This window comes from Camellia sinensis, chromosome 3, assembly GCF_055761805.1.
Source record: "Camellia sinensis isolate YWXY chromosome 3, ASM5576180v1, whole genome shotgun sequence".
In the NCBI taxonomy this organism is placed as follows: domain Eukaryota; kingdom Viridiplantae; phylum Streptophyta; class Magnoliopsida; order Ericales; family Theaceae; genus Camellia; species Camellia sinensis.
Window position 1 is genome coordinate 37,737,176 of NC_138963.1, and position 16,640 is coordinate 37,753,815.

General features: G+C 35.9%; 2 protein-coding genes across 3 annotated transcripts; both read right to left on the reverse strand.

The window, feature by feature from the left end:
- Positions 1-2,197: 2,197 nt before the first annotated feature.
- On the reverse strand, positions 2,198-15,660 carry LOC145822467 (uncharacterized). 2 transcript variants are annotated; one of them, XM_082919536.1, is made up of 11 exons: positions 15,157-15,660; positions 14,870-14,970; positions 14,154-14,223; positions 7,741-7,920; positions 5,092-5,342; positions 4,773-5,000; positions 4,575-4,667; positions 4,367-4,468; positions 3,798-4,264; positions 3,620-3,680; positions 2,198-2,812 (listed from the first exon to the last, which is right to left on the reverse strand). In XM_082919536.1, exons 4-10 carry the CDS (start codon positions 7,913-7,915, stop codon positions 3,674-3,676), a joined length of 1,323 nt encoding a protein of 440 aa, XP_082775662.1. In that variant the 5' UTR covers positions 7,916-7,920; positions 14,154-14,223; positions 14,870-14,970; positions 15,157-15,660; the 3' UTR covers positions 2,198-2,812; positions 3,620-3,673. The 2 variants fall into 2 exon arrangements, with proteins under 2 accessions (XP_082775662.1, XP_082775661.1); XM_082919535.1 differs by having other exon boundaries at positions 5,092-5,345.
- On the reverse strand, positions 9,196-12,896 carry LOC114292018 (uncharacterized). Its single transcript, XM_082917951.1, has 4 exons — positions 10,636-12,896; positions 10,288-10,551; positions 10,044-10,137; positions 9,196-9,957 (listed from the first exon to the last, which is right to left on the reverse strand). Exons 1-4 carry the CDS (start codon positions 12,894-12,896, stop codon positions 9,196-9,198), a joined length of 3,381 nt encoding a protein of 1,126 aa, XP_082774077.1.
- Positions 15,661-16,640: the final 980 nt, after the last annotated feature.

The window sequence follows — 16,640 nt, forward strand, 5'->3', positions numbered from 1 at the left end:
TAATTTGACTCAAATTAAAAAATTTAAGGACGAATTGTCAAAAAATTAAAACTTCAATAATCAAAGTGACATAAAATGCATACTTCAAGAATCATAAGCGTATTTTATCCTATAAATAATGATGAATTTTTTTTCCCTTGGTGATATAGAACTCAGTCTTATAAATAAATCTTAAATATGTATAATCACTTATAAACTACATGTATTAATTAAAAAAGAGTATTTGGTACACATCAGAGATAAATATGAAAATTTTAAAAGTGCCTCATAATGAAGCTAGCTCTCATGCTTAGGGGAAAAAAACCAGAATTTTACGTAAGCTTTATATAGTAATTTTTTCCCCCCAAAATATAGTGATCCATTGTTAATTGAAAGAAACCTTACTCTCTTTTCATTCTTTTTTTATGTTCCTTCAATCGATAAGAAATTATTTTTAAGTATTAGAAAGTTACATTAAACTAAACAATCAAATTATATAAGAAAGTCCAAAACAATACATACCACAATTTTAACACCAACAACAACCGCTACAAAAAAGTAAATAAAAAAAATATATAAACTAATTGTCATGTACATCAAGATATTAGGTTTACTCGTGCAATGAATTGAAACTTGTTTTTGTTTTCTAGGGTTAGTTAGATATGAAACTTATTATAACATGTGTTGTTCATGAACAGGTTGTAATAATAATTTTTTTCTTGGGGTAATTAAGTATGTCACATTTCTTTGCCTCCTAAAATTCCGGCACCACCTTTGGGATTTCATGACTATGTTCTCAATGTCAGATGTGGGTCATTTTCTCAACCCTTAAAAATCTGTTCTTGTGATGCTAAATTTCAAAACTTTCTCGGCTGAGAAAATAGATTGTCCTTTTCAGAATTGAGTACGGATTTGGCCTTGTTTGAGGTGTCTTAAAAAAGTTAAAAAGTCATTATCTTATTTAAGTCACGTCATCTTATTTAAGTCATATCATCTCTCTACCACATCACTTCAAATCCAACCCATACCCAACTCATATTTCATAAGAAGTTAAAAAGTACACTTATTTAGATCATCCCAAACCACCCCATAGGTTGTGAATAAGAAAGCATTTTGAAAATTTTGGGCCATGGTGAAAATAATTAAACAGTCATTTAGTTATCGAGTTTACGTTCTTAAATGGATTCAAAGATCCTAAGATTCTGCCTAAAATACAATTTCTGATTATCAAAAAATAATAATAATAACTGATGTAATTGGAATCTTTCATCAACCTATAATTAGGAACAAGCTTGAGTTCGATTCGTGTTTTATTGGCTAAAAAATCATTTGAGATTAATTTGTTATTTAAGTAAATTTGTTTATTTTCTAAACTCAACCTAATAAATTTATATGCAATTATTTAACAAATAGAGAGTAAATTACACCATCCTGAAGATTTAAAAATATATATATATTTATAATAAGTTTCATAAGTTTGACATTACTACACATTTAGTAAAATTAAAACAAACATAACTAATACAAGTGGTGCATAGACTCCAGGATAATCAGGGTAAAATATATATTCAGTGTAAAAGGGGGCTTGGTACTAACCAATGATTGATGAGAAGATGATGAAATGTTATATGACCTAAAGCAGCGTGGTATAATTATATTAAATTTATGGGGTTTGGTATATTTTCTAAAACCATACATTACTCAAGTTGGGCTGATGATCTATTCGATTGAAACTTACACTACAAAAAAATACACTTTTGGCGACTAACGCTTTTGTCGCCAAAAGCACAGATTTTAGTCGCCGAAAATATTTGCCGACCAAAAACTTTGGTCGCTGGATTTGTCGCAGATGCATTGTCGGCAAACGTAGTGGCGACTAAAAGAAATTTTAGTCGCTAAAAATCGACCAGAATTAGTGACTAATCTGTTAGTAGCCAAAACGGGCAGTAATTAGCGACAAAAAAAGGATTTAGTCGCTAAAAATCCAACATAATGCCGACTAATTTTTAGTAGGCAAAAGATAAGCTATTACCGACTAACGCTGTTTTAGTCGCCGATGAGTCCTATTAGCGACTAAGATATTAGTCGCCGAAAGTGTCATTTTTAGCTACTAAAGATTTTGTCGGGGAAAGCTTCTTCTAGTTTAGCTACTACAGGCTTTAGTAGCCAAAACTGTTTTCAATTTTTCACTACAAAACAATTAGTCACCAAAACTATTTTCTATTCATTTTAGCTACTAAATATTTAGTCGGCAAAAGATATTTTTATTTTTTTCGGCTACCAATTTTTTTGTCACCAAAAATGTCATTTTTTATTTTTTTTCATTTTAATAATTTTTTTTCAAAACCTATATATATCCACCACAACCTATAATACAAACAAATCAATATATATATTTATCACCTATTCCGTAATGCATGTTTCACTTACAACCATCAAACCAAAAATAATACCTTACAATGTTAACTTATATATATAAACCAACTAACATATTCCAATTACAAATAATAACGTCATACATTCCAACTGTGTTACCAAAACAATGTCCTCTATACACAAAACATTGTTACTATACTATGCATTGTAATGACCATTTGACATGGTACAAATTACCATGGTAATATGTACCACGACAAAAGGTAATCTATACATACCACCAGAGCAATTAACACAAGTTCCAAAAATACTATGTACCCTGCCAAAAAATATATGTATGATTCATCTAATTTCCACACAAAAAGCCAGGGACGACAAAAAACTTTCCAACTTTGCAATGTGAATTATCTTCCGGACAAAAAAAATAGAAGATCCACATGTCAATGCCAAAAGCCACCTACACAACAAAAATGTCACCCATTAGTTCCATTGTAAACAAAAATTTTCACAAAATTTTCACCCATTAGTTCCATTAGTTCCATATATGCACAAAATTTAAACACATAATTAGGCAAATTCTCTGAATAAATTAATATACATGTGAGGATCGTCACACAGTTGTTATCAATTAGACTAAACTAACACAAAAGCATAAATTCATGATCAAAATCGAATACATTAAATTTATAAGGATCAAAATAATATAAGGGCCAAAACATATAGACCATCAATGTAATTTATCACTGTATATATTAACCATGTGTTGCATATAGCAGCTGAGAAGGCTGCAAACTGATGATACTCCCCAGAATTCGGAATTTTGGAGAAGTTTCACATCCATATGGTTCATTTGGATACTATTTGACGATTTTTGCAGGTAATATATAGTTGTATCAGGTACTCATAACTCTGCCCGTAGAACAGGCTATCTTGACATGACAAATGTTAACTTCTACCGAACAATACGAAGAATTTTGTTATTCAGACTATAGCCAACTATTTCCCAGCATGGACTTGGACGGAGTCAGTTCACATAAAAAACAAAAGTAAATTCCACATTTAGAAAAAAAGGTCATCATTTTTGTTTAAATTTTTTTTTTTTTTTATTTTGTTGGAATTCCATGTTGTCTTATGGAAATCAGATTATGCCATCAAGTGGTTACCTTATGAAATCAGATTATGCCATCAAGTGATTACAACCCGATGGAAATCAAATTATACCAAAGGGAACTAACTTCATATTTCATTGAAATCAAGTGGTTACCTTATGAACTTCAGATTACCGTCCATCTGCTGCAAAGTCTACTCACATTATGCCTTATAACCTATTCGAAGCACATAACAACAAAAATTTGCATAGCAACTTTAGAAACCAATTTTATGCCAATATGATCCATATTTTTCTACAACTTGCATTAGCTTATCAATAAAATTATGTTTACCGAATTGTAGGATGACCATCTGAACCCTGCAAGAGGGTTGTCAGTCGTGACACCACGTCGTTCAAATGATTGAGTTGTACTTGTTGTGCCTCCCGTGCTTTTTTTTCCTCTTCAATTTGTTTCGTCAGCTCCTCTCTTTCCCTCATAATTTCCTCCCTATCTCTTTGTCGCTCCTCTTTCTCCTTTAGCAACTCCTCGTGATCTCTTTGCCGCTCCTCTTTCTCCTTCAGCAACTCCTCGTGATCTCTTTCACGCTCCTCACGAAGAGCCTCCAATTCCGTTCTCATTGACTCCATATGTTTGTCACGTGCTCGTGCCACATTCGAAGCTGTTGAAGAGGGTTGTGGGCCTATCCCACATCCACGCAAGTAATTTTTTTTTGCCCCGAGCACTTGCCTTGATAGTTCTTCGTGGGTCAATGGCAACCCCGCATCGGTGGCTACGACTTGTAGATTGACCATATCATCCTATCATGGCAAAAAAATAAGAAAGTCAAGATAGTTGAAGGAATTGAAAACAACTTTAGTAATTGATACACAACAAAATTGGTTTCAACATTCAATACTCACATGTAGCTCACCACATTTGGGGTCAATCCAGTCTCCCGTCTTCTTGGACTTGTGTGATTTCTTATAAAATTCAGGGAAATCTATTTGTCCATCCTCATTTGCCTATTATGTTTCAAAAATTTCCATTGATGAAGTACTACATAGTAATATTCAAAATGAAGAAGAATCAATCATCCATTATATTACTAAACAAATAACTACTTCTCACCATAAGCGACATTGCTATAGGAAATGATCGCGATCCACTTGTATGATTGTACGGGAGCATAGCCCTATTTGCTTTACCAGCTTTAGAGCGTTTCTAACAAGAAAAAAAAAATTACAAACATAAACCAATTTTGTTAGAATTTTTATTCATATTGACATCAATGAATTTCAAGAATGGGGTTTCTAATTAATTTGTTACCAAGTGAGATTCGTCTTTCCAAGCAACATCAATAAGATATCTCCAGTCATCCAAGCTCACTCCACTAGGCGGATGACTATACGGGTCATCAACACCCTTTTCCTCAAGTTCGAGGAACTCTTGCTTTAGATTGTACCTCCAATCCTTGTATAGCAAATATGCCTTTCTATCAAGAATTTGTTGAGCTTGTTCATCATTATCAAAATCATCCCCGATAACAAACTTGTCCTACAAACATAATAAGACAATTACTACATCAATTAATTTAAGCAATTACAAATAACTTAATAACGACATTATGGGAAGATAAATCTCGTACTAGCACCGCTTGGATGACCGCATCTTTGGTACTTTCATTGATTTTCGTCCATGACTTCACGCTCTGAAGAGGGCACAACCGTCTAATTTGCAATCCCAACTCATTCGTCGCTGGGGTTGCATTCCCTCCTGTGATTGCGTTCAACACCCGATTGACATACACATGTAATTTCTCTCCTTTTTTCCTTGCTATTCTTTTTTGCACTCCTTTGCCCAATGTACGTCCTCGTACACGAGTTGCTCTTTTTCGCCCTGCTACAAAAGGGGAAGCACGCCACAAATTACAAACAGATTTAAGGTAAGATGTTCGAGTATTGCTTGTTGCTTCAATTTAAAAAAAAAAAATACATAAACACATATAAGCATCTTAATTACAGCGAAGACAATAACTGACTATGAAACTAATATCGTTAATTACAAGTGTACAACCCTTGGTTTCTTTTAAGTTTAGAACTCAACTAAATCAATGAACTTTATGTTTAAAAACATATGTTTAAACAGTGTGCCTTACTACTGTTTGCGTTAGTTATGTATTTTTGTCATCAGCTGAGTCAACAAGAATAGGTTTCTCCAAAGCAAGGGCTGTGTACTTCTCTGACAGCTTCTGCAGTAGTTGTTCCAAACACTCGGTACTACTGCCAGCAGAAACCACGTCCTCTGTAACAGAATCCTTCACCAAATCATGCACCAAATCCTCCAATATTCTTCTTATCTCACCTTCAAGATGCTCCTGATTTCTGACTTTCACAACCAATTTCTCTTGCAAAGCCTTCTGCAACTTATCATTCTGAAGTTCAAATTGGACTGCCTTCTCCGACACCTCATCATAATCACGAGTTAGAATCTCCAAACTATCAGAGAGAAAAGATATAAGACGCTGCAAGCGTGATTCAAGCTTTTCTGAGTCAATGCCAGTTCCATTCAGCTTAACGGCACCTTCAACATCTTCAACCAGCTTTAGAATGGTATCTGAATCAAGGCCTGTTTTCTTCAGTTTCTCCATTTCTTTTGCCATATCAATCAACTCCAAGTTCAGTTTATCGTTCATAGATTTGAATTGCAACCTCTCACCCAGAAGCACTGCCAGTTGCTCCATGAGGGTATCATAGTTATCAAGATGTAGAGGATCTATAAGGTTCTCATTTTGGTTAATGATCTGGCTTTGTTCTACATGCTGACATGAATCATTTACAAGCCTCTGAAGGTTACCATGGACCCCATGTAATACACCAATAGCCAATTCATTCTTTCTATGCAAATCATTGAACTTTTCAATCATGTCCTTGTATGAACTGCACATTGCTGTGTGATCTTTGCCAGAAGCTTCTAATTTTTCCTGCAGATTGTCAATCACTTTGGTTGCAGCATCAACAGAAGCAGTAGAAAACAAGCTCCTGATCAATGCATCAAGCTTCTCGACTGTCTGAACAACCTGACCAACAGTAGAATTCCATTCTTGCTCAAGTATTGATGCCCTCTCAGCTACTTCTTTATGCAGAACTTCCACTTGATTAGAGATAGAGGAAGCCATCTCATCTGAACTTGAGTGCATTTCATCCAACTGTCTGTCCAATACACTAATACGTGGCTGATAGTCACCAAGCTTTTTAACAAGCTCACTGTTCTCTGCTCCAAGAATAGTACTGTGTTGCCTTACTGCTTCATACAGACCCAGAAGCTCACCCTTCTTTGCTTCAATATCACACACATGTTGCTTTATAAACTCATATAAAATAATGACTTCCATATTTGCTGCTTCAGAACTGATATTGTGTTCCTTCAGAGCTTCATAAGCAACCTTGAGCTCCCCAAGTGCATCATCAGCAAGATATGGATATGGCTGCTGCTGCCGCTCTAAGGATTGCCCTATTTTTTAGACAATTATTAAATAACAGCCCATTCTGGTTTGAATGTGCACCCTTCCTCCTTCTTCCTTTCCTCTGTTCAGTGCCTTTCATCTTTAGCTCGTCCTTTCTCATTGTTCTAGCAGTAGCACTCTGCAATGGGCCATCCCTCTGTTGTTTATCCTTGAAGGCTGAGTTCTCCACTGTAGACAAAGCCTTGGACTGGGCTATACAGTCACTCAAATTTGAATTAACCACCCTCTTTAACCACTGAACCAGGCATACAATCATTACCTCCATCTACATCATCTGACAACCCTTCCACTGTGTGATTTCCATTGATTGACCCTTCAACACTTTTTGCCACATCATCCTCGTCATCCTCCTCTGCAGATTTACCACCTTCCACTACCTTCATCTCCATTTTCATCTGTCTCCGTATGTGTAGCATCATCCTGACCCCTGTTTTTGGAAAAGTGATCGACCTCATGTGGCAAATTAGATTCCATGACTTCATTTTTCTGGTAGCTATAATTGCGATTACACTAACAGTTATTGACTACTAGGTCTTCATACACTCCCACTTATTGAACCAACTAAGGCATTCACATTGACTAACAAGATTAACAGACAGATTAACCTACAAATTAACAAAGGCATTCCTTACCAATCAGGTTAACAAGGCATTCACATTTTCTTTGTTTTTCTTCCTGTTTATGGGGTTCTCATTGCCTTAAAGACCTGACTTAGGCAGCCCAGGAAAAAGGAAAAAAGAATTTGTAACGAAGTAAGTGAAATGCTCTTACCCACGCCACCTGGCTGCGTCTCCTCCACCACTGTTTGTGTATCATCTGGTGGCTGTGTCTCATCAGATAACGTCAACGGGGTGCCAATAACTGCTGGTGGACATGCTTCAGAGCCTGATAATACGTTGCCACTTGTTGCTGTCTTCCGCCGCCCCGTCTTCATACCAGGAACCATGGTACCTACATAAGTAACCAGTTGGAGCCTTGTATTAAGTAACCAGCAGACTAACCATGAATAGAAACATCCCAACTCAGATTAACCAGCAGATTAAGCAACCAGCAGATTGACAAGATTAACAACCAGCGACAGCAGCCAGAGACAGACCAAAAAAACTTATCAAGATTAACCAGCAGATTCACTATGATTCACTATGAATTTGCTTCAGTAAATCTGCCAGCAGATGAGTAAACAGCAGCAAACATACATAAATCTGACTTCACTATGAATTTGCTTTTCAATTTTCTGCCAAAGTTCATACAAATTGTATAGGAAGTTAATTACAAGGGTATTAAGTCCATAGAATATGAATGTAGTTGGGAAATTGGGGTCCAAACAAGAAGAAGAAGAAGATGAAGAAGAACAAGAACAAAAAAAACAAAACAAGACATAATTAGTCTACTCACATTTAAAACTAATTTACTGAATAAACAAAGAATGAAGAAGTCATTTGAATAATTTGAGGGTGGTTATGATGATTTTATAAAATACCCATTTCAAATACCCATTTCAATACTAATTATTCAAATGGGTATCTCGAATACCCATTCGAAAAATGAAGAAGTCTTTGGGGTGGTTATGATGACTTTATAAAATACCCATTTGAAAACTAGATTCCACAAGCCCAACAACATCAACAGCAACATCAATCTCCAAACTGTACATTCAAGTCCTTTTACACCTTATCTTGGAATTAGACATCAAACCCTATATTCCTATGGACCCAGTATGATTTTATTCACCTATCTTATACAAATAAATAAAACACATTTTTCATTGCTTAAAATAACAAAAAAATTTGTCTTTCCATTACACTGTTTTGGGTTGTTTTAAACAAATCAATTACTAAGTTTTTTTGTTATAGTGTTTTCAAAAAACAGTTTTCCAGATTAAATGTGCAGATAATGATATAAACTAGTCCTCCAAATGATCATTACTTGTCTAAAACTTATACTACAATCTTCATAGTTTTGGGATCTATACCAACTTATCTCTCTCTCTATATATATATATATATAGGCCTATGTACAGCAGCTACAGTCAAGTAGGATAAAGCTCTCTCAGTTGGAGCAGGATCTTCAGCGAGCTCGAAGCCAGGTTCTTCATTTTTTCTTGGCAAATTCTAACAAGATCGCTTAAAGCCCCCCATCACATCAACAAAACAAGACAGACAAACAAACAAAGTTCATCAACAATGTACTTAGAGAACACATAAAGTAATTTTACCACAAAGTGAGTTAAAACTCTAGGTCCGTATCTGTATCAAAATCAATTTCTATCTCATCTTCTTCGTCATCACCCGCGATTGTTAGTTCATCATCGTCATCACAAATGAAAGCATCATCCATAACACCCTCGGGTTGTACACGCTTTTTGGTATGCGAAACTTCCATTGAAATTATTTCAGGTTCAATGTCATTCCGAAGCAAAACAGCATCATCATCAATAGGGTCAGTCGGTACAACAGTAGTGGTCTCATCTTCTTGCAAGACGTCATCAAATTCTGGCACATCTACTTCTGGCACATCCCAAAGTCGTCGATGTTGAAACTTTTCTACGACTCGCCAATTCGGCCCTAAATTCGTATCAGGAACATAGAAAACTTGTTGAACTTGGCTTGGGAACACAAACGAGTCATCTTTATACCATCGACTTCTTACATCAACGGTTGTCACATGTGGTTCGACACGCAAAGTTCGACTACTACCGGTGTTATACCATTCACATTGGAACAAAACAACCCGATGTCCAAACAAATATGTCAGCTCCCACACTTTACAAAGGTAGCCGTAGAACTTTATCAATTGGCCTTCGTGGTCGCCTTCCACTACCAACCCACTATTTTGGCATTTACGACGGTTATCACGGTCGATAGTATGGAATCGGACGCCATTAGCAATGCATCCCGAATATGTGTTCACTAAGGCATTAGGTCCATTGGCTAATGACCACATCTCATCGGTTGCTTCGGGTGACTTTTGATTTCGCAGTTGGTTCATCTACAGAAGAAAGTATGTCAAGTTAATTCAAACTTAGAATAATGTAACATTATTTGCAAACTATACAATAACGAGCTTCAGCTTACGCGATCTTTGAACCATTTAGGAAATTCTTTGCATTGTCGCGTTGCAATGTTGCAATCACTTCCATATGTTTGTTGCAACACGAGCTTGTGTTCCCTACTTAATACAATGTAATTCATAAGTAATTGGAATAATGAAGACTTCGAAAAAAAAAAAAAAAACCGTGTACAAGATGTATGTTGCATGTATGATGAGGAATCGTACTCTAGATATTCGTCAACTTCCAAACTATTGTGTAGGACAAACCAATGAGCGAATTCGCGGTCAGTTACGGACACATCAATTTCCCTTGTGAGTTGACCAAAAGGACGAACATTTTGAGTGAAAATTGCCAACCCCGGCCCATTGTCACCTCCATCGTAGTTCCTTTCTTCCCGGTTAAAGACCGTTTCAACTCCATCCAAATACATTGAACAAAACGTCGCACACTCTTTCGATATGTAGCCCTCGGCAACGGAACCTTCTGGCCGAGCTTTATTGCCAACAAATCCTTTAAGAAGTCCGAGCATCCTACATGTAAACATCAGGCTGATCGTTAGTATGGTTACATTGAACTATATTTACATTAAAAAAGCACCCCCATCGTAGTTATACCTCTCAATAGGATACATCCATCGATATTGCACAGGCCCTCCAAGCATAGCCTCATAAGGCAAATGAATTGCCAAGTGGACCATGACATCAAAAAAAGCAGGAGGAAAAATCTTCTCAAGCTTACAAAGTATAAGTACTATTTGTTCTTGCAATTGCTCCAAATCAGTGACCCGCAATGTCTTTGAGCACAACTGTTTGAAAAAAGTTCCTAACTCAAACAATGTGGTCCCAATCTCGGTAGGAAGGTATCCTCGCATCCCAATGGGAAGAAGACGTTGTAGAAGGACATGACAGTCATGACTCTTAAGGCCAACTAACTTACCACCATTCGCAGTGACACAGTTGGATACATTTGCAGCATAGCCATCAGGATACTTAATCGATTTCAAGAAATCATAAAACCCTTGTCTCTCTGCCAGGGACAATGTGTAGAATGCCGGAGGCTTCTCGAAAGAGCCATTCGCATGCCTTATCAAGTGTAACTCCTTTCGTATTCGCATGTCCTCCAGATCCAAACGTGCTTTGTCTGTGTCCTTGTTCTTGCCATCTATGTTCAATAGTGTACCAAGCAGACTGTCACATATATTCTTCTCTATGTGCATGACATCAAGGTTATGTCGAAGCTTAAGTGTTTTCCAATAGGGAAGGTCAAACAAAATGCTTCTTTTCGTCCAGTTTGGAGTTGGCTTTTCAGTCCTTTGTCTTTTTTGGTTGGTTGGATGCTTTCCATACGGCTTGTACGTCCCCAAATTAATTTGCTCGAGTATTTGTTCTCCCGATAACTCCACGGGTTTGGACCGATTCTCAATTTCACCGTTGAATAGCCTACTTCTTCGCCAAATATGGTTCTCAGGTAAGTACCGCCGAGCACCCATATACCCTATCTTACTTCGCAAACTCTGAGATGAAGCATCCATGTTGCAATTAGGGCAGGCCAAGTAACCTTTTGTACTCCAACCAGACAAGGAACCATATGCGGGGAAGTCATTGATGGTCCACATGACTGCTGCATGCATTGTAAATATTTGGCCATTTAAGGCATCATATGTTTGCACACCATGCTCCCACAAAGTAGTTAACTCTTCTACTAATGGTTGCAAATAAATATCGATGTCTCTTCCAGGTGCGGATCGTCCTGGAATAAGCAATGACAGCATGACAAATGGATCTTTCATACACTTCCATGGGGGTAGATTGTAAGGCATTAAGATTACGGGCCACATGCTGTACGATGTACTCATATTTCCAAATGGATTGAAACCATCTGTGGCAAGCCCTAGTCTTACATTCCGAGGATCCGCAGAGAACGTAGGATGCAACCTATCAAAATCCTTCCATGCCTCACCATCAGCTGGATGTCGTAGTACTCCATCATCCACACGCTTATCTTTGTGCCATGTCATAAATGCGGCTGTTTTTTTCGACATGTACAATCTCTTCAACCTCGGTGTCAAAGGAAAGTACCTAAGTATTTTGTGTGGAATTTTTTTACCCGTCTTGTCGTTCAACTTGTATCTACACTCCGTACATGTAGGGCAATTCTCCAATGTGGCGTTGTCCTTCCAAAATAGAGTACAATCGTTTTTGCATGCATGAATGGCCTCATATCCCAAACCCAATTCACGTAAGAACTTTTTCACTTCATAAAGAGTCCATGGAACAGTTTCATCACAGTTTGGTAGAATGTCTTTGAAAACTTGCATAACCATGTCGAAAGATTTGTTGCTCCATTTATTGTACACCTTCAAATGAAGCATCTTAATTACGAAGGACAAGATGGAGAACTTTTCACAGTCTGGATATACTTTGCGTTGAGCATCATCGAAGAACTTCATGAACTTCAACAAATTGTGCCTCTCCGAACTAGTACGTTCTTCGTCGATATTATCATCCATGAGACCACTCATGTAAATCTCTTGTAACATGGTAGGAAGTTCATCCACATTTTCGTGATTGTCAGTCATTCGATTCTCATTGGTTTCGGTATCATCGTTTCGCATACTACGATGATCACGAAACATGGGAGCATGTTCCCCATGGTGCACCCAAGTTCGATAAGAAATTGTGATTCCTCTTCGAATCAAATGCAACCGTACAACGTGTCGACTAAATTTTGTGCCGTTCAAGCAATCAACACAAGGACAACGGATCTCATCCTGCGGCCCTAAATTCTTTGTAGCGAACTCAATAAATGACTGAACACCCTCTAAATACTCTTTACTTTTTAGCCGATCTTGTATCATCATCCAACTCTTATCCATTATTGGAACAGTACACATCAACCAAAGATGAACCTGGGAATGGACGGGAACTTGGAAAAATACTCTGTAATGGAAGAGAGCTTAAGTAAGTTTAAGGGTTCGATTAGCATTGCTTGTTGATGTTTACCGAAATAGTAATGACATATCGGGATGTTATGCCTATTTCTCAGCTGCATAGAGTTGGCTAATTTCAGTAGTAACTCGGCATGTATGCATACGCTAATGTGACATACATGAACAATTCTATGTCAAGTCATCTTACAGGGAGATATATAATTTATATGTAACAAACATTATACTGAATTCTATATATTTGTTCCAATCAGTAGCAAAATCATTTTAAAATTCAAGAAAAATATTAGACATTTACTACATGGTGTAAAACATAGATGGACACTTTACAATAATAATTTTACTCCATAATTTGACTGTATGATGAAAGAAATGAAGAATTTTTTTTCTCAAAGTAAAACCGAAAGTGGGGAAAAAGTATATCATAAATCATCAGTAAAGCTGGTAAAGCAGACAAAGTAGAGAACTGAAAAAGCATACACATATAAATGAGCTTTCAATAGACAGACATTAAAAGTAGATACATTTCAAAAACACCATACAATTCAAAGAACAACCTGTTTCTTAACCTAAATACATTTTTTTTTTTTTTTTAAAAAGTTTATATCATTGTAAGTTGAAATGTCAATGTTTTGGCATCGAAATGACAATTGGTGTTTTGAAATTTATGCTTATCCGTCAGCATAATTAACTATAGAAAAATCAAACATAAAATAAATATAGATAAATTTAAAATTGCAACTTTTCTTTAATTTATTGTTTTTATTTTTTATCACATGACATTGCAAATCAACACTATAAATCCAAGCAGGCACATTTATCAATTGGAAGGTATTATTGAGTGAGTCAGTCTAGTAACATCAATTGTTCTAGCACTGTTTTCAATAGTTAAGAAATAAATGATCTAATTTTGAACTAGTGTCATGGACCCAGTGATAATAAATGATCAAATTACACACAACAAATTTGTGTTTTTTGAAATTCATGTACATAGTGAGAATACAGATAATTAAGTGATTCAAACAAATGAAAATTGAAAATTTACTCAAAAAAAGCGGGAGATGAAACATTGGATTTAACTACAGAAATTACATGTAACAGAGAGTACGTATTTGTAGCATTGGAAATCAAACAGATAAGTTACTCCAAGTCTACAATCCCGAAAATGGAGAGAAGAATGTTTACTTGATCAACGAAGTCTGAGCCTGTTGCATACTCTGTTAGCATCCCAACAGCAAAACCAAACATTGCCCATCTGCTCAAAAAATAAATGAATAAATAAAAATACAGAAAGATGAAAAATCCCAGGTTAAGAAATTGACTTGCCTCGCAGAATATTGAATTGATTTGTGTATGGAAGCAAAAATTATATTTAGAAACAATTTGAGCGACTAATCTATACTCCAAATTAGATGAGTTTGTTCAAACCAATGTAGGACAAGAAAATCAGCAATAAAACTTCAATAGTTGTCAAACATGCTCTGTGTATAGCCATCCACAAGTAGCATTGGAATTCAAGAGTGATGGATTGTAATCAGTGTATACCCATACCGAAAAAACCTAATAAAGAGGATTGAAAATAGATAAGCCTCTTGAGTCCAAGATGTAAAAGAACCAACCTGGAAGGGGATACAAAAAAGCTACCCTCGCAGGTGATTTGATGAAACAAAGAAAACAAAAACAAAAAAAAAAAACAAAAAAATAAAAATAAAAATAAACCAGAAGCGGGGATGATACACAAAAACAAAAATACCACTGAAGTTTATTTTTTTTATTTTCTGAAACACAAAAACAAACCCAAAAACTACAATACTTTGAGAAACAGATGATTTGCAGAAAGGGATACAGAGAAGCGGGGATGATACAGAAGGGGGGGAGAAAAGAAGTAGCAAACTTAATACCTGTAATCAGAAGCGGGGATGATACAGAAGCGGGGATACAAAAAAGCTACCCTCACAACCTCTTTCTCCAACCTCACGAAATCAGAAAAAGCCCTAAATACCTGTAATCAGAAAAAGCCCTAACTTAATCAGAGCTTTGATTACGAAATCGATAGAGAGGGAGAGAGAACATTTCAAAAACATTTCGATAGAGAGGGAGAGAGAAATACCACGTGAGCCACGGGGATGGAGAGGGAGAGAGATACAAACAGACAGACACAGATCGATAGAGAGGGAGAGACAAATACCTGTAATCAGTGGTGGGCCGGACTACAATGTTCGTGGTCGCGAGCGCCGGTGATGAACGACGGTGGCCAGCGGCGCAGAGCTTTGGTATCGACTGCTCTGTGGTGTGTGTCAAACAGAAGACAAATAATCCTTTGTTAAATGTAGGCGCCAATATTAATGAGTTTCCCTCTAAAAAAACATTTCGAAATTCAGCGACTAAATATTTGTTTTGGTCGCCAAAAAGCATAAAAATTTCTCCCATTTTTTTGACGACAAAACGTTTTTGTCGCGAAATGTTATCATACGGCGACGAAATTGAACTTTGGTAGCGTAAAGTGGTTCAAATCAGCGACTAAAAACAAATTAGTCGCCAATAACACTGTATGGCGACTAAAAACTTTGGTAGCTAAAAATGCTAAATGAATGCCGACTAAAAATGGAAGTTTGGTCGCCGAACACCCTGTTTTTGGCGACTAAAATTGGTTTGGTCGCCAATTTTAGTCGCCAAATGTACGATTTGTTGTAGTGTTATATCAGTTTGCAAGATAAACAAATTAAACTTAAACACATATTATAAACTTATTAAGTTGCCGATGGATTGACCCAGGCTATAACCCAAACAGTCATAAGGTAGCACTTTGGTGTTAGTGAAGTGAGATTTTAAATTCGAGTCAATAAAGTGGTGCCGTTCTGCTGTAGGAAGTTAATTCTACTAACTTTCTAAAAAAAGGGGCAAAAAACACTTAACCCCCCTGTGGTTTTGGATTGGTCTAGATGACCCCCCGATATTTGGAAATATGCAGACACATCCTCTATAGTTTGAGACTTATCTGCAATCGTCACGTCATTAACGTCTATGTCAAAAAGACTACTTTACACTTACTGACACAGACACAATCACCCTCCACACACACGTCACACATATGCACTTTCCTTCTCTCTTCTTCTTTCTCTCTATACAGCAGATATCACATCACATAACTCAACTCACTATTTTTTTGAAAAAAAAAACAAATTTATTTTATTTTATTTTTAAAAAATACATATAATTTTTAATATATAAATTCAATTTTTATAAAATTAATACTAAAAATATCAACAAATCTTTAAAATAAGACTCATATTTAATAAAAAAAATTAAATTAATAATAAAAAAACTTACATAATTAAAATAATATGTATGATTTGAAATTAATGTAAATGAAAATTATTTAGAATTATCTTTGAACATAAAGTATTATTTTTATTTACTAAAAAAACGTAAAGACTAATAAAAACATATTAACTCAAGGGCAAATTACACAAATAGTCCCTATAGTTTGGGACTTGTGTCACTTTGATCCCTGACTTTTCAATTGTGACACATTTAACCTTGAATTTTGAATCTTGTTTCAAATAAGGACAATTGAAGATACCATTGTTTAATTTCAAGGGCAAAATTGGCAATTTAATAAAATATAAACTAATTTGATAAAAATAAATGTCAAAAATATTTTTTAATTTT